Source organism: Agelaius tricolor, unplaced genomic scaffold, assembly GCF_023055355.1.
Source record: "Agelaius tricolor isolate 1412-34295 unplaced genomic scaffold, bAgeTri1.0.p SCAF_1, whole genome shotgun sequence".
Lineage (NCBI taxonomy): Eukaryota > Metazoa > Chordata > Aves > Passeriformes > Icteridae > Agelaius > Agelaius tricolor.
The window spans coordinates 66,565,340-66,584,084 of NW_027269261.1; the positions used below are offsets into that span (position 1 = coordinate 66,565,340).

At 38.0% G+C, this 18,745-nt stretch overlaps 1 protein-coding gene across 1 annotated transcript in view; it reads right to left on the minus strand.

Annotated features, from left to right (window-relative positions):
• The window catches only part of LOC139594058 (nephrocan-like), a 20,360-nt gene continuing 1,615 nt past the window's right edge, over window positions 1-18,745 (minus strand). The window contains exons 2-4 of the mRNA XM_071436063.1: window positions 9,389-9,552; window positions 3,610-4,511; window positions 1-448 (exon numbers count right to left, since the gene is read on the minus strand). Coding sequence (XP_071292164.1) covers window positions 1-448; window positions 3,610-4,511; window positions 9,389-9,552 — 1,514 coding nt within the window. The remainder of the gene's footprint in view (window positions 449-3,609; window positions 4,512-9,388; window positions 9,553-18,745) is intronic.

Here is an 18,745-nt window from a genome sequence, read left to right on the forward strand (position 1 = left end):
TTAATCTAATTCATAATCATAGTAGTCATCATCTGTGTTCACTCCAACGCTGGAGGCCTCATTGGGTTTCATTTTCTTTCTGTCCTCCTTGCCTCTTTCCGTGGAAGACAGATTGTCTTTGCACTGCTGCAGAATCTTTTTGGAAGACATCCAGCTTTCTCCTCGGCTGTGTGCCGGCGCTGCGCACTGCCCTCCCCGCACATCCGTCCCTTTGGCCACCAGTGCTCTCCTGGTTCTGAGAAGGTCACAGGTGCAGTTCCAAGGGTTCCCATCTAAATACAGGTGACGAAGACGAGGTAAATACTCCAAGACTTTGCGATCCAAGAGAGATATCTTGTTATTCCGTAAATTTAAAACCTGAAGCTGTTTCAAGTCCTTCAGCTCTTGTTCTCCAACATCCTCTATGTCGTTTCCTTTTAGATCCAATCTAGCAAGGGTGTCTGGAAGTCTGAGCAAAAATAAAACAGTAGAAAGGTGTTATGTTCATCATACTGTTTCTGCTAAGTGGTATTTGTCCAGGCACATCTGATGTACTAAAATAAAGCTATCACTAAAAAATTGCAATCTTCTGCAAAAACAGATGTTCACATTGGGTTTGGGTTTGTTTATTTGTTCTTTGTTTTTATGTTATAGGTGTACTGTGTGTACACCATTGAAATGTTTTCCTAAATTACTGCAGTTCTGACCTGTACTGACTGTTCATGCAGCTGAAGCAGCTGAACTGAACAGCAGTCTTGTGCTGTATTATAAAGAAAATCAGCTGTTTAATTTAAATCATCAAGTTTAAAAATGCTTTTCGTACTCTTCAATGCCAGTGACCAAACTATAGCACCATGAAAGATCAAAAGTTTAGACAATTGTGGCAGCACTCCTCCTCCAACTACTTTTATATATAATTTTTTTAAAAATATTTCTTAGTTTGTAAAGAATTATATTTTTTCCATTTGTTCTCCTGCTCCCATAAGACTCAAACATTAATCATCACAGCAGTAATCCATCTGATGATAAGCTGTTAAGAAATCAGCAACAGGGAAAATGTAAATGCTTTTAAAATAGTACTTTTGAGAATTAAAACTGGTTACATTTAGCAGAGAAAAAGCTGATAATCTCTGGATATGATTCTGAACAGGTCAGTATAATTCTTATTTTCATATATATTACAAATTTATATTAAAATACCTTAATTTCAAAAGTCTTTCTCATTTATGATCTTTTCATTTCCCTTTGATATAGTTAGTGACAAGTGCTTAACAGAAAAGCAGAGGCATGGAATATCTTTAATAAAATTAATTTGAAAATAACTTAAAAATCACCTTACTATGGTAGTATGCAAGGTGATTAAATTAAGAATCAAGGTTACAGATTTTAAGGAAACATGACTGAACCTCCCAGGGAAATGATAATCATATTACCAAGATCTATTTAGAATAGAACAGCATTTAGAATAGAACAGCATTTAGAATAGCATTTGGAATAGAACAGCAGTATACTACAACTGGTAAACTTATGGGTGACCCTCACTGTTTTTTGTGAAGCTGAGTTTGAACCTCTTAAGCTGAAAGATGGTTTCCAGATTTGTGAAAACTTGACAAGTTCAATGTTACTATTTCAAGAGTAGGGCAGTTCTGTATTGTGCTGTTTTTCCTGGGGAGACAAGAATTTCACATACTGATATGGTGATTCACTTCACAAAATCTGACCTTACAAAATGCTTGTGACTGAAGTAGATCAGTTTTGAAATTGAACTGCAGACAATTGCCCAATATGACACTGTAATGTCAGAAGGGTACTCTGGGGTAGAACCCTAGTGCCACTGATGTCAAAGGCAGTGGGAAATCACCCAAGAGGTTTATCTAGACTGATTACAGTCCAAAGCCTGACCAGTAAGTCCTTAAACCTGTGAAGAGTCTTATTGTACTAATGTTAGACTTAAACTTTATGGCTATATTGTTTGACTTCGGGCTGTGTTGATCTAGAGAAAATAATGCCACTGAGTACATGATTGAGTGCCCTGCAGCTGGAAGAGGAGCTGTGCTCACTTGGGAGCTGACCATGGCAGCCACATTGTGCTACTGCCACTCTAAGGAATATCATCAGATTCTTCCTTGCATTTTTACCACACCCTTAGGATTTTATGAAGTACAGGTCTTCTCTAAAAGTCCTGAAAATACTTGGACTTGTTGATTATTTTCTTTTCAGAAAAGAAGGGAAAGGAGCTTTCTCCTCATTTCTGCCAAAAACCTGCTAAGACCTATTCACTTTAGCACATCAGTCATATCTTTTAACCTTTTAGACTTGACACAATTCTCAGATAGAGGTCAAAAGTAATAATTTCTTTTTCTGTATATCCATGCATACCTGGTCATCACCAGACAATTAAATTAAGTACATAAGTTTTATTTCTTGTCATTTTTTTCACCTCTTTTATGTTTACAGCCCTCCCTGGAAGTCTGTACTTACTGTTGGAATGAAAGATCCCCAATATCTCTTTAAAAGTTGTAGTGTTTAAAGGCTAGTAGAGAAATCCTTGCTGTCAATTCTCTTGACTACGAAGGTTGTAAAATAAGATAGATTAGACAATACTAAAGTAACTAGAAAGCATTAAACATTTCTGTCGAGCTAGACTGAAATCAAATATTTATACGCCACTAAATCAGTTTCTGATTATAAAGCTGTTGCCAAATAGATTCAAATGCTAAAGGACATGATACTAAATTAATTGAAATTTTATTGTGTTATTTATTTCGGCTAGTTAAACCTGTCTACAAGCCATAAAAATAAAGTTTAACAGTCCAGTTTTGTTAAAGAAGTTTATGTTAATGGAATTACTTCACTATTTTTGTGCCATCTTACTGCACAGCCTTTTGTAATAATAAAATTGCCACTTTATATCAGAACAGCCTCCATTTGGCTTAATATGCCATCTCTGATAATGGCCAGTTCCAATACTCAGATGAATGTAAGAGATCCTCTAAGCAGAGCATTAATGAACACAGTGTGCCCAAGGGATGTTTCTTCTGTGCTCTGTTGACTGGAATTTTTCTTATAGCCTGAAGCTGGAGCCTTTATATGCATTCCAAATACCTTGTAATGTGTGAATTTAATGAAGCTGGGAATGCCAATATCACTGGAAAAGCACATTCTTTTTGATCAGATTCAGCTCCTAAAATCTTAATATTTTAATAATAATAAACTTGGTGTGGCTTGGTAGAAACATCAGCTTTAAAATTGCTATCTATCCTTTATATCAAATGCTCAATTATTTTTCTTTTGTGGGGGAGGGTAAATCTAAGTAGCAGTATCACCTTGGTAGTAAGTCTGTTGTATTCTCCTAGTAGGTTCTTCTTATTGGTGTGCTAATTAAATAAAGTGGTCTCCCTGGCAGGGAGAGATGCAAAATGAGCGGATTCATTGGGGGCCACAGATGTAATGAAAGCAGCTCTACTCTGAGACTGCTAACAGGGGTGCTAATTAGTGCTGCTTACGCCAATGGGTTTATGGTATGGACAGACTTCTACCGTGACTGGGTCTGAATACCAATTTTTGTCTCTCATACTGCAAGGAAGGAGAGATGACACCTTGGGACCAGCAATCCTGAGATTCACTTGCCTCAGCGGAATAGAACTGAGGAGATTCTGTTCCAGTGCCAGATTGGAAAGCTGCGCACACTGCTGGAGAGCTCCCGCCTCGAACGTGCTGACAGCGTTGTTGTCGAGAAACAAGTGCTTCAGGTCTTGGAGTCCTTGAAAGTCCTGTGCTGTCACCCTTTGGATCAGGTTATTGCTGCAGTCGAGTTTCTGCAGCCTGCTGGGCAGCCTGAGGGGCACAGTGTGGAGCTGGTTCTTAGAGAGCTCCAGTGTTGTTAAGTTAGGAAGAAGCTGGGCACCATCTATTGATGTCAGCTGATTTTCTGACAGAAGGAACTCAGACAGATTTTCTAGGTGTTTCACATCTCGAATTCTCACCATTTTAAGTTGGTTTTTCTCTAATTTTAGTGACAGCAGGGATTTAGGTAGGTCAAGAGGCACTTTTGCCAAAAAGTTACCACTTAAGCTGAGAAAATGTAGACTTTGGAAAGATGCAAAGAAGTTGGTTGGAAATGAATTCAGCTTATTATCAGCCATGCTCAGATACTTCAGCCTAGGAAGCCTAAGTGGTGCAGACACAGATTCCATGTTGTTGCCATCCAGGATCAGACTCTGTAAATTGTAAAGGGAAGAAAATGCACTCGGAGGCAGAGTTGCAATCAAGTTGTTCCGAAGATCGAGCACTCTTAGTTTCATCAAACCTGCAAAATCAGATGCATGCAGAGAATTGATGGAGTTATCAGCGAGTCTTAAAATTTCAAGGCCAGATGGGAGAAAGGTGGGTATTTGCTTTAGCTGATTTTTGCAGAGTTCCAGGGACTTCAAGGTGCTCAGAGCTTTGAAAGTGTTGTTTTCTATTGATTCTGTGCCACTGCATGATAGGACCAGCTCTTCAAGGACTGGCATTCTCCTGAAGTCAGTAAACTTAAAGAGAAAAAGAAATAATTAATATGATAGTACATTTATAGATATCCTCACTGGTTACTCCTTCTGGATGCTTGGACAATTGCTAGTATATGCTGAAAAACAACATATTTAGAATGTGAAACTAAAATAACTGGTAACAGTACAGGTATTACTATAGGTACCTGTGGTTTGTCAGTATTTATTTACATTTCCAGAATTTTGTGGTTTAAGTCTATGCTGTGTCAGGTTTGAGCAAACACATTCATTTGAAGAAGGAATACTGTTTTTATTCCCTCCTGGTGGATAGCCTATATTAAATGGAAAGCTAACATCACCAGTGGCAGAAATCTTTGCAGAGAGTGGATGGTTGTTAATGTTCAGTGTGCTCAGAGCACATTTGAGTTCATGATACAGTCATTTCCATAGATCAACAGTGCTGTCACTGCAGCATGTATTCCCCAGAGGGAGTACCCACAAATATCTTTACCTCTTGCTACTCTTTTGGGGGAAGACTAAAATTCAACACTTTTCTCTCCCTCACTACCTTCTTCTTTTAAAATAAAAACCTCACATATTAATATGATCAAACCAAAAGTGTCAGATCAGCCTGGCCTGAAAAATCACTTCTGTGGAACAGTGTTTTCACAGAAACTTAGTTATTATTAGTTGGTAATAGACAGATACTTTGCAGTGGTAAATGAGATTTAGATGTTGACTATAATATCGAGAGGCAACCAATTGTTTCATTCTTTTTCTGCTCTGTTGGAAGGTGCTTGTTTACAAAGCTTGCCATCTTGTGTCTCAAGCTAAGTAGCAAATCTAAGTGAATCTGGCAGTGCTCTCTAAGCTGAGAAAGGAGAAGTGTGCAATGAGGGTGAGCCAGGGAGTTCTCTAAGCACACCAGTTGTTAAAACATTGGTTTTCTCAAATTACCAAGTATGCTTCCCTCAGTGACCAAGTCTTAAAAAATCATTTATATGGGAATCCCCCCCAAAAAGCAACATGAGCAGGTGTTCTGCACAGGAGTGGTGGAAGGAGTGTCCTCATCTGTTTTCCCTTCCCATGTCCAAAGACATCTCACTACAGGCCTCAGGCATACCACACCAGTTAGAGAGGCTAAAGTAACAGTAGGTTCTTCTTGCTATTTCCCCCAGGGCTTGGTAGCTCCCAGCACATTTTACTCTCAGTGGGGAAAGCTATACAGCCTGTTCTACAGCACAGCCCCTCATCCCAGCCAGGAATCTCCATAGAGGGAGTCCTTCTGCAGTACAGGTGCTGGGTAGTCATCTTGTTCCATAGTCCTGGTTGGATACATTTGACTATCATACTTGTGTAAGAGAAATCAGCTCATAAAGGTGACTGCTAAAAGATGCCTTACAGCTTCATTTGTCCAACTCTTGCATATTTCTGGGCTGTATCTCTTTATTTCAGCTACAAACTCTGCATTTTAACTTCTGTTAAAATTAAAGCCTGCACAGCTGTGAAGGACAAGTCAGATTTCATTTTGCTGTGGTATCCTTAGTTTATCTTTCAGATTAGCTTTATTCTGTCTTGCAAAACAATTTCTGAATTGCAAATTTTGATGCAATTACTGAGAAAGTATAAATATGGAACCTCTATTGAAGCAGGTTTGTCCATCAATTATATTTAAATTCAATGAGGGAATGTACCTCCATTAAAAACCTTATATTTTCAACAGTAAACAACAAAGTTATCCAAATGATATAATTTTATTTTTCTATAATGCAGTGTTTTGTGTATATATATAGGTATATAGCAATATCAGAACTGCTGATGTTCAGTTTTGGTCATGATTAGGAAGGTGATCTTGTACATAGTAATGAGATGCATTGGTCAAGAGCACAAAAACATAATCACATGTAATTATAAAACCATCTTATGGAAATTGAAACAATTATGAACCTTCACAATTCAACACATTTTCTCCTAGAAAATACGAAAGCAATGTTTTCTACTTTTGCTCAGTTGATTTCTGTATGTCTCTGAGAGGCTTAATTTTCATCTTATTAAGTGACAGAGAGCTACGTGAAGGTTAATGTTCAGACATTTGCTCTGTAATGATGTTAGGCTTCTTAATGTGGATTATTATATTTTCTATTTTCCACCTATTTGATATGCATTGCTAAGCTTTGTGACCATGCTGTTTTGAGACTTAAATATTTATCCATACTCTTATAAACCACCCAGTCTTTCTAATACAAATCAAAACATATTTGAAAGGCCACCAGATCTTTTTTTGCTAGGAAACAGTGTTTTATTCTCTAATTGGATTGCTTGTAAAATGATACTATTATAGCTTTATATTTTAAAACCTTGATCTCCTGAAAGTGGATCTAATATGCTGTTATTTAATACAAACATTTTAAGGAATTTGATGTTTTAATTACATTTTTTTTGGCTTTTGAGTTGCTGTGACCTGGGATATGTTATAAGCAGTTTTTTTTAAAACAGTTCCCTATCCTCTAAGCAGGGTAGGTAATTTTCTTTTAGCAGATAAAACCCCACTTATTAATATGGTAAGGTATAAACTAAATTTTAAATTAAGAGTTAAAAGGTTATACTTGATCTTCAAGTCAAGGAGGGAGCAGAAAATATTGAAAAAAAAAGCTAAAATTTATCTGGTTTTGATATTTTTAAGTCTTTTTTATAACAAACCCCAGGCTGTAAAATTACCAAAAGAAAAAGTGCCAGCCACTGTTTTTAACACTGGTCAGCCCTGTCAGAACAAATACAAAATTGGCCAGGGTAAAAAAAAAAATAAAAACAAAAAAACCTCTACTATTTTTCTTGGTTTTTTTTTAACATAATGGATTTAGCATACAAACATATATTCTTTTTTACAATACTATTTCTTCACAATTGTAATAATAATCAATGCAAATTAGGATGCAGAAACAATATTTTTTTTATTCTTCTGAGGCAGCTAATTGCCAAACCATAATATTTGTGAATGCTTAGATATAGAAATCTCTTGGAGGTCAGCTGTGGGAACTCTAGGCTCCAATTCAATTTCTTTAGGAAGGAATGTTATTTTATCTATGAGAGGTAAATAAAGGAATTTTTAACACCAAACAAATAAAAACACCCTAATAATTTCAGCCAAATGAACAAAAATCCTACACCAAAACCCTAAAATCCTATAGAGTTATTTCAGTGCTTGCAGACAGGTACTTTACAAGCAGAAATGTTTCCCTAAGTACTATAATATGTGCCAGTGGAATTGCTCAGCTGTGTAAAATTAACCATAGGTATTTATGATGTCAAGACCTCAGAAGTATAATTTTTTGCATGGGAAAAAAAAGAAAAAAGTACATCCAAAGACCCAGTATAATCTCAAGGAAACAACCTACATAACTACAAGGATGTAGTGTGAAAGGACTTTTTCCTTTCAGTGCAGTCAGTAGCAGCAGTAAGGCAGACTCATAGCCAGTGGAATTAATGTATAAAGTGAAAAAACTCTCTTCTTAGATGGTTTCATACACCATTTGTTTTGATTTGCCATAAAACATTTATCTCACCACTTCATTCACTTATATCCAATGTTTAAATGCTTTATGACACTTGTCTTTAGCTCTAGTCAGAACCTAAGGCCACTTCACTTGTAACTGAGGAGTTGCTGACAGGTATGGACAGGTAGCCTAAGAAACAGAAAATGGCTCATCCTACTTATCTTGGAAAGAAAATAATGGGGAGGAGGAGGGAAGAGTTTGCACAGAAAATGTATTTCAGAATACAGAATTCATTTCACAAACCTTTTGTTTACCCCGAGTATAGCTAAATCACATCAATGTTTGACTGTGTGGGTGTATGAGATAAAACAAAAAAAAACAGAGCTAAAAGAGTAAACTTTCCTAGAGGAAAACTGTACAATCACTATTTCTCAGTGGGCAACAGGCATTCTGGATGGTGCTCTAAGCTGCCTTCCAGCCTATTTCCGTTTGGTCCTGAGGGCAAAATCAAAGATGCATTTCAAGCAGTTAAATTTTTGTAAGAGAAAATGTATCTCATTTGAATTGCACATTTCTTATTATTTGTAGCAAATTGATACACAGCAAGCATGTGTAATACAGGTGGTTATATTTCCCTTGTGTCTATCTATACAAGGTGAATTTATTAAATAAAGATATTTATTCCAGGGTAGGGAACAAAGAAGCACCATTCCAGAGTGCAGTGCAAGATGAGCATAACCTGATGCCTTTAATAAAGCAAACCAGTGGTGCCTCAAGAAACCCAGAATAAACTTTTTCAATAGCACAAATAGCTGGCAGCTTTGGTTAGAAGCTGCTCTCATTTACGTGGGTTATTAGATAGGCCCTGGCCTTGCTTTTCGAAACATCTCATGCTATGCCTTAGACTCAAACTTACTTCCTCTGCCATTTCTAATAGCAGTTGTACCTGACACTTGCAGCTCGAGAGGGGAAAAAAGAGCTTCAGTTTCATTCATTAGGGAAATTGTTCTAATGACATAAACCTTTTCATTTTACTGTGAAAAAGTATTATATTGTACCAAAAATAGAAAAAGTTTTCAACAGGGTAAAAAATTAGTCTGAAAGTCAATAGTTATTTGACCATATATAAAACAAGTCAACCTTTGGCTGCTAGTTGTAAAATACTATTTTTTTTGAGTTTCATACAAAATATAATTTTGACAGTGTGAACTGTGTGCTTGGAGACTGCAGGAACATGAAAACACTACAGGAATATATTTACATATCCTTAAAGAGTAAGTAAAAATAAAACCAGATCTGGCAGCACTTCATCAGTTTTTAGAACATGGAATAAGATTCTCTCCTCACTAGATGCCACCACCATCTGGGAAGTCCAACTTTCAGTTACAGTGCACTACAAAAAGTATTTTTTCTGGGTTTTCTTACCTGGAGTTGCTTAATTTTGCTGTGGCTGATGTAGAGTCTCCTGGTAGTAAGAGGAATTTCTCTGGGGATCTCTGTAGCCCTGTAGCATTGCACTGACTGGGCAGGGTCACAGCTGCATCTTCTTGGGCAAGTGGTACTTAGAGCACTGTGAAAAGACAAGGCAACTAAAAGGCAAGACAAATACATCTTCCAAAACAGGAACTCTGGAATTGCCTCAGCAATATACAGCTTGAATTAAGCACCAAAGCCCTTTTATACCATGAAATCTGATAAAAGGATATTATGACTGTGTATTTTATCCCAGTGAAAAAACAGCAAAAACAATACTGTAATTTGCCTGGGTTAAAATGTTGGCAGGCATTACAAAGAGTGAGAAACTTAAACAGTGATAAGGTGCCTTTACATTTGTAGGTATGTGAAATTAGTGTTATTTATTACCTGACAGCTAATCTGCAAACATCCATATTATCTTCAGTTTCCTAGTTTTGTTAAATGTGACACCATGGAATTAGTGGAGAAAAGATAAAGAGCTGTTTTATAGTGGGGCTGTAAAACCTTTGTATCTTCTGTGACCCAGTATTAGAAACAGTAAAAACACAACTACAGCCAACACTGAAGCTTTTTGCTCTTCCTCTTGCATTATTCAGACCACCACCCAAAACCTCAAAACTCAGGTTGCTATTTTAAAGCTAAAACATTGTATTAGTTTTCTTAGTATCTGTGGTACAGCTGAGTGCTGCTGACTGGACAAAAAAAATCACCTCTTCTTGTGCAATTCCCATAAATCAAAATTTAATTATTCTTGTGTTTGAAAATTATAAATGGGAAATGTTTGAAAGCATTTAGGATAAATCAAGTGGTAGATAATCAATAAGACCTATTTACTCCATGACAGATGGAGAGCAGAAAGATTTCCCCTAGAGTTTTCTCTGTGCTTATTAGTGCTTCTCTGCCATATCTGTTAGCTGTGCCAGCTGGAGATGTGAAGTTTTGAAGGGTTTGGTTGTGATAATTTTCCTTTGCACTCAAGCAGTTTATAATATACAAGCCAGTGTGAAACTTTTGTATCTTATCACACTAATCTGCTTTGCACTGTTACCTGCTTGCCTCCATCCTCTCCATCATATCTTGAGAAGCAGTTAATCCTATTCCTTAAATGCAGACTAGGCTAGTTATTTTTCCAAGCAGATAATGTCAAGTTGATTTGACAAATGGATAGCAGACCTTGATGGGAATGCCTTTTGGATGCAGCTGGGCTTACACTGGACAATTGCCATATTCCTTCCTGAAGATCCTTCTGTCTCCTTAATCCTCTATACTGTGAATGCAGAACTGCAAGCCAGCATCTGCTAAACCAAGCAACAAGAGCAGAAACCTTTTCCAAAAGCAGCCTGTGAAATTGGCATGTTTAACAAGCTATGCAGAAAAATACTGCCTGACTTATGCCATAGTGATCACTCGAGCAAAAATGAGTGAGTGGGCAGCTTTAGCAGCTGTGCATTAAAAGAGGTGTTTTAATGTATCTCAGTCTAGGGTTTGATACTTAGCTTGTGGCTTTGACTTTCTCTTTTCCCCTACAAGAGTCAAAGTATTCAGACAAGAGTGTATATTCTTTCTGCATACTGATGGCTACTTGTGGTACATTTCTTTGATTCCATCTTTCCACTGATTTGGAAAGTGATTCTGATGCAACTAAGACAGTAATGCTCAGCATCCTATGTAGGAATTTCTCTTGCTTAAAAATGTCATCAAAACCAACTGCTTTCTGCTCATGGAGAGTCAAAAGAAAGGAAGATCCAACCCTATGGTTTGGTTTTGAGACTCTAGAGTACTGCAGTCAGTCTGCAAATCCCTGTAAGAGTCACAGATTGCATCCTTCCCTATTTTGTATATTTTATGTCAGTCAGCTGCTGTCAGAATTCCCAGCTGTGGTTACAAGGTAATTGCACCATAGTAAGGTGCAATATTCTTTGCTCTTGGCATTTTTGTGTAATGTCTCTATCCTTGGTCTTTTCAAACTAATGAAAGGAAACGTTATTGGTTTAATAGTTCATTTCCATTATATTTACAGCAATGATTTAATCAAGAATGATGTTATATATCCATTAATTTCTCATATATGTCTGCTTTTGGCAGCTAGGTGATTTAAAGCAATAGCTATAAAAGATGATGTCCTATTAAACCTATTTTGTACAAATTTTCACACCAGAGCTGATGACTTTGCTTTTGCATAAAATTATGACCTGCAGGCATTTATTGACTTTAGGAGACCTGATAGCAGCAGAACAGACAAAGAGTCCCAGAACTGTATGAGCATAAGCTTAGCAGGAAGTTGTGGGCTATGCAATAATTAAAAAACAAAAAAAACCAAAACAAACAAACAAAACCCCACCAAAACAAAACAAAACAAAAAAAACAAACCAAAATGAACCTCCCCCCAAAAAAAAGATTTATAAACATTTCAGAATCTCTGTACAGGACATAGCATTGCTGGCCCATGAGTTGCACAACCTCACAGCACACTGTTAGGAAGATGAATCACTGTGGCCATTTCCTGACAGCAGTTTTTATGCAAACTCTCCCCAGCTTTTGCAGGACTAAAGGCATGATATAGCACTCCATCACTTCTGTGTCAGAAGGAATGAGCAATAGCACCCGAACCTGGCCCTGTGAGAAGTCCCAGGCACATCCTACACTGTGTGTGCTTTAACCAAAGGTAAACACTTCAGATCAAAACCTGCAAAATCCCAAGTCTGTATAAGACATTGTCTTGTTGGTAGCTAAGAAGGACATTGATTAAATATATTGGACAAATTTGCATAAAGCACAAGCTTGAGTTCCTGGAAATTACATCTTTCAGGATTGCTGCTTTTATTTCAAATCTGAAGTAGGGCTCATAAAGGACTGTAAAGCTTGGTGGGCTTTTTCCAAATATATCAGTTAGCCAAAACAAAATATGCTATTTTTGTACAAACCTTTCCTCATACAATATTTCAGCAGTACTGGTGTATGGGCCTTTTCTTTCTTCACCAAAGTCACAGGTTTGACAAAAGCACACATATTCAGGTCACACATAAAGGCATAACTTTATAACCTAAGATTTAGAAAATGACATAAAAGTAAAATTACATTAAAATGGGAAGAATGAACCTGCAAAACTCTTGTTATGGCATGTTTAGAAATGTCTGGAGAAAGCCCACAAACCTAGAGGCATCCAAAAGGCTGCATCCAAAAGGCATTCCTTGATGCCTTTTGGAAGGAAGATGCTGTCTTATCACAAAAGACATGGAGAAGCTGAGCTCTTGCAGTTGGGGTGTCCATTGCCTATGGAAAGGAAAAATTGCAGTGAAAGTCCAGCTCAGGGCTTGCACAGGGCACAGACAGGAGCTTGATCCCTGAGGGATGTCACAAGCAGAAGCAGTTTGGCAAGTAGGAACTGCTAAGTGATGGCGTATGCTCTAAAGAATCCTTGGCATATTCAGGTGCCATATGCTATCAAGTGCCTGCCACTGAGTACATGTGAATTTATAATTATTTTTTGCTGGAGTTTTTTAATTTGGATTTGGACCAGTTTTTCATAGGGACAGCAAATGGCATTTGTCTGCTGCAAAGGTTACTTCCAATCAAGCACTTCTCTTCAGAGTGGATCAGGCTGCTAAGGGAAACAATCATAACATTGTTTTTCAAAGTGTTATGAGTATCTTAATCATCTGTTGAAATGTCCTGAAATGTTTTACAGAAATGTTTCCTAAACAAAGAGCCTCAGAGGGTTACACTGAATCAAGAATGTCAGCAAATGGATTCTAGGCCAATTATTAAGACCTAATTAATATACAGGTTATAAATTTATAAAGAATTATTTTGTTTTTTAATCCTACAAAGCAGAGTTTCACAAAAACAATCAGAGACCTGTCTGGAAAAAAAAGGTATCTCAATTTTCTTAAGCCAAGAATTTTGTGGAACTATTTTTATCCATTTTCATAGTATGTGGAGAAAGTGTGTTCTAACTCCAGGCAAGGTCATCTTCATACACTGGAAACGGCTGCTGGATGAGTTAAAGCAGATTTTTCTTCTACACAAAAAGGTAGATTTCCTTTTCTTCCTCCATGATGGCAATATAGAGGAGATGCAAACAATAACCCCTTAGGAATTTCTCGCATTTTGCTTGTCCAGGGCACATTTGCATTCCAGAGGAGCTAGCACGGTGAAACAGATTGAAAGGAATGAAATTTTGTTAAATGGAAATTCACATATTGAGGAGTTTTACTCATTGCCAGTTTTATGAGTACTAAGGGATTCTAGCCCAGATCAGATGCATCTGGGACAGGCACCCCCCAAAAAACAATCCACCTGGAGGTGGTCAATTTACATAATTTCATACACATATGCTATTAATAATGCTGTAACTGCCCTTCACAGTATTGTAGGCAATGGCATCCACTTGATAGAGGAATGTTTTTCTTTAATTGAGCTGCAAAGAGCTCTGCCCATGAAATGAGAGATTAGGGTATGGTATAATGACAGTTTCCTATTAATGACATTACTTGTAATTTCCAAAAAGGAAAGAAGAGGAGGGAAGTAAAGACGGTAGATTCTAGGGTAGCCTAGAATTAAACACAGAGGTCTTTGCATGTGAACAGTTATATAAAATCTGTAATTAATGTATGTGAGACCGTGTCTTGTGCAGTACCACCTAAAAGTAAAGTAGAAGGGAAGGATTATCCAGTCAATAAGGGAACTGAAAAATCAATGGAACTTTGCTAGTCCTGTAGGGAGTAAGTTAGTTCTGGCCCTTCCATTTCCTATGAATATCTTTAGCTTTTAAAGCAGCCTGCTCATAACTGAGCATCCAACAGAATCAGAATGGGGCTTAAACTGTAAAAATTGTCTGCTGTTTAAACTGCAAGGCACAGGACTCTGAAACAGCAGTTTTTAAATTATACACACGGTGTGCATAGAAAGAGGGTTTCATTCTTGCATGCTGTAAAGCTGAACACTTTTGGCATGTCTTTCATTCATTTGTTAAAACAAAACAAAAATTCAGAACAAAAATAACTAAGCATAAGTGTATACATAGAAAGAAGCATGAGACTAAGATCACAATAGCACTCTAAAAAAGAAAAGCTGCTCTGAAAAGTGACCTGTGAAAGCAATAGGGAGTGGGTATTCAGAATAGTCATCAGTAAACTGTTGCACCCATGGACTGTAAAATGCAGCCAACTATGAACTAGCTAGGCCTGAAGGCAGGAATCACCTAAAATATAAAAACCAAAATCTCTGGGGTTTGTCAGCAGAAATTTTCTGTAATGACAACCGAAAATGTATGGCTGTTCAAGTATCAGTACAAATGGACAACTCCCTCCTCTCTTTCAGAAAGGAGTGTGTTTTAGACAGGCACATTCTAATCATCTTCTCTAACTCCTTTTCCTGCTTTACCATCTCTGATTTTCTCCCATCCTTTGATGCTGTTAGATATTGCCTGTTTTCTCTCCATTTCCCCTTTGGTGCCCCACCTGTGACTGCGCAACCACCCAGGCAATGCAACCACGCAAGATGCTTCAGCACAAACCACACAGAAGGTGGCCTTGACATGTGCAGGCGCTGCAGCCTGGCACGCACAGCTGGGCAGCTGCAATTACAGAGGGTGGACTGACCCTCATGTGCAAACACACATGTTTATATTGTAAATTCTTTGTGCAGAGGCTGGGGCTAACCAAAAGTTTGCATTGTATCTCACACAACACTTTCCCAGTCTAGGCATGGACACCAGATAGGAAATCTACAGCATTGGAGATGTCAATCCGAGTAATTTATTTTTAAATTTTGATTCAGGTATCACTTTGGATTTTTTTTTTTGTTGTTGTTGTCTGAAAATATGTCCTCCTCACACTTAAGGTCATTTACTCTTAAAGTTCAAAGCAGGTTTTCAGATGATTAATTAGGTACTCCAGTAATCAGTTAAAGTATGCAGGTTTTAATTTATGAAGGACCATTTGTACTTAAATGTACTTAATAGCAGTGTAATAAGGAGATCTCATGTTCTCTCTACGTTGTCTAAAATAACTGAAATTATGTACATAAATTATATGTAGAGAAATTAACTGGTGATTAGCTTCACCAGCTCTATCACTCCATAGATAAGGTCAAAGGAGCAGATCACAAAACTTTCAGTGAAATCTCTGACATTAAAGGCAGCATATCCAAATTCTTCTTGACATATAACTTGCTTCAACTATATGACTTAAAAATTCTCCTTGTAGAAAGGATTCTTACTGCTGGACCAGCTGACTCAGACTACTGCTGTTCTTTAAATATTCTTCAATTACTTTGTTGATGTTATCAGGGTGTAGCATGCTACAGTTTACTCTAAATTGATTTAATCTAATTGAAGGCCAAAACTACTAACCTTTTTTAGGTTCAATTCCATAATTACTGCACAGCTTCCTTACAGAACAGAGCTATGGTTGCTCTAGGGGATTTTGGGAGGCATTTCAAGGGTAACTGGAATTGATCAGAATTTTCTAGGGGACCTGCAAGCATAGTTTTGAGATAACTAAATTATTTGTGTGTTTACCCTTAAAAGCAAGTGATACTTGCTTTTACTTTCAACCCCTCTTTTACACAGTATTTCTAGTGAGGAATACAAATAGCTAATGATAGCTACATTTACTGATTTTTTTAAAAAATGTTTCTTTAAGCATTTCTTCTCATTTATCCATAAGCCAGCATGTATTAGACAGATACTATGCTGCAGGTAAGCTTCTAAAAGGATTTTATTTGAGAAGCTAATCTCTGAGTGGAATAAGTAGAGACAAAACCTTGTTTGAGTGGTGAAATGTAAGGACATGCAAAGCAAATGTAGCACTGATAAGGGATGAAAGAATTAAAAGTAATGACCACAGAACTCTCATACCACTGTAGATAAAGACAATTAAAGATAGAGTGGGACTAACCCCTAAGCTACAGGAAAAGGACACTAAAAACCTAAGAAAAAGTGATTCTTTAAAAAGAAGCAGTCAGACATAAATTAATGTCAAAATTTTTGACGGCAGTATTTGCTATAGATATGTTACATAGTAACTATGGGAAACTTCTCTGTCAGATCAGGAGATATTGTTGAAATGAATGATTGAAATATATGAGCAGAAACTGCCAATTTTTGGCTAAGTGATACATTACTGTTCCATTAAAAAAGGCAAAGAATGTAACAGAATTGTATGGGCACTTCTCCAGTGCAGTACCAGACTCAAAAGTCAAAACGAACATAAAAACTGATAGTCCTGAAATAATTAATTCTCTTGTGTGGCTGAAATAATTGAAACAATAAAATTAGTTTGGCTTTTGAGCCAGCATAAACTTTGATTTTCTGTTGGATGCTGTTGTGCAAAAAAAGACAGTTGATACAACTGTGAAGAATGAAAATCAGGATGAAGGTCAGGCAAATGCTCTGTGCAGCTGGACTCCCTCCAAAGCACTTCCAGCCTTTTCTCAGCTCCTATTCTAAACACACTGATTTACAAAGCCAGAATGTTTTCTGTAGGTGTACGTAAAGGTGTCTGTAGCTTTTGTTTCCAGCATGGATGGGCTTAACAATAAGAGAATCCCCCATTAGTTGCCCAATTTGTTACTACCTGCCTTCAATTGCAGACTACCTGCCTTCAAGTGCAGACATTTGCAGATTACCTGCCTGTTACTACCTGCCTTCAAGTGCAGACATTTTGAGTGGTGTGCTGGTTTTTTCTGGGGTAGTTTTCTTCACAGTGGTTAGTGTGGAGCTGTATTTTGGATTTATGCTGAACACAGAGTTGATAATGTAGAGGTAGTTTTGTTATTGCTGAGCAGGGCTTAAACATAGCCAAGGCCTTCTGTGTTTTTTGTACTGCCATGCTGGTAAGGAAAGTTTGGAATACATGGGAGGCTGGGAGGAGACACAACCAGGACAGCTGACCACAACTGATCAAAGGGATATTCCTGACCATATGACATCATGCTCAGTATATAAAGTGGGGGGAAGAAGGAGACAGTGGGGGATGTTTGGATGATGGTGTTTGGCTTCCCAAGTAACCATTATACATGATGGGGCTATGGTAGATGAGTAATGGGATGATTGACTCTCACAATTAATGTACAAATATCGTGTATATAGGTTAAGAAAAGTTTATAGATTTATAGTTATGTTTTACCCCCTCGTGTGGTCATGAAGGGACGATGGGAGCTGGGACATGTGGGAGGGCTGGCTTGTCACTATGGCGACATCTGACCTCCAATCAGGATTTGAGGAAGAGATCTCCACCACTGGACAGCGAAGAAGGGGTTGATGGACAAAACTTTGGGAGGGGTTAAAGAATTAAAAGGGACAAACCTCCATTGTGAGGGGGCTGAGCACTTGGCAGGCGAAAATCTTTTGCTCCCAGCGCTGTAACCTTTTTTCTTTATTCAGTCTTTGGTTGTATTTTTGATAAGGTTTAATAAACCTTCCTAAACTATGAAAAGTGAGTAGATGTTTCTCACAGGGCCCTGCTCCTCTGGAGATGGCTGAACACCTGCCTGCCCATGGGAAACAGTGAATTAATTCTTTGTTTGCTTACTCGGCTTGTGCTCTCCCTATTAAACAGTCTTTGTCTAAACACACGAGCTCTCTAAATTTTACCCTCCTGATTCTGTCCCCAGTCCTGCTGGTGGGGCAGTGAGTGAGTGGCTGCACAGGGCTGTAGTGAAACCACAAAAAAGGGTAAAAGGCAAGTGAACGGGTTTGTAACAACACTCTGTCAGCTCCTTGTCAAGCCTACAATAGCAGGTCTCAGAGGAAATGTGATACCTACTAGTGGTGGTGAAGTTTGCTTTTATCAAGCTCTTCTGAAAGCACAGATTGATGGGAGTACAATTCCTTCCTGCTCTGACATATCTCTTTGCATTCCAGGTGACTGGTCTAAGCACTGAGCTGTAAAGTGGTATCTTTCTGTAAATCTGTGTTCCAATCAATTATTTATGCCAAGTGGAGAAAGGAAACAAGCTCACCCTGGGATGCCCTTCAGCCCCAGGGCTGTGTGTGAGGGGTGCTGGTACCCCCATCATTATCTTGGCATCCCCTCCACTGACTGGAGGGTCCCTGTGCTCCCCCTCTCTGGTGCTGGCAGAGTAGTTTGTGTAGGCAGGATTAGGGTCCTAGTCTGGGTTGAAGTGATCCGCTCTCTGTTTTGAGGTGGAATTACAGCTTCAGTGCAATAAAAACAACCTGCATGTGTTCTCCACAAGAGAATAAACGTAATAAAGCTCCCACTGAAATCAACATCAGAGTTGCATCATTTCAAAGCAGACGAGCTGTAACCAAGGAGAGTGCCTTGGAGAAAGCACCCA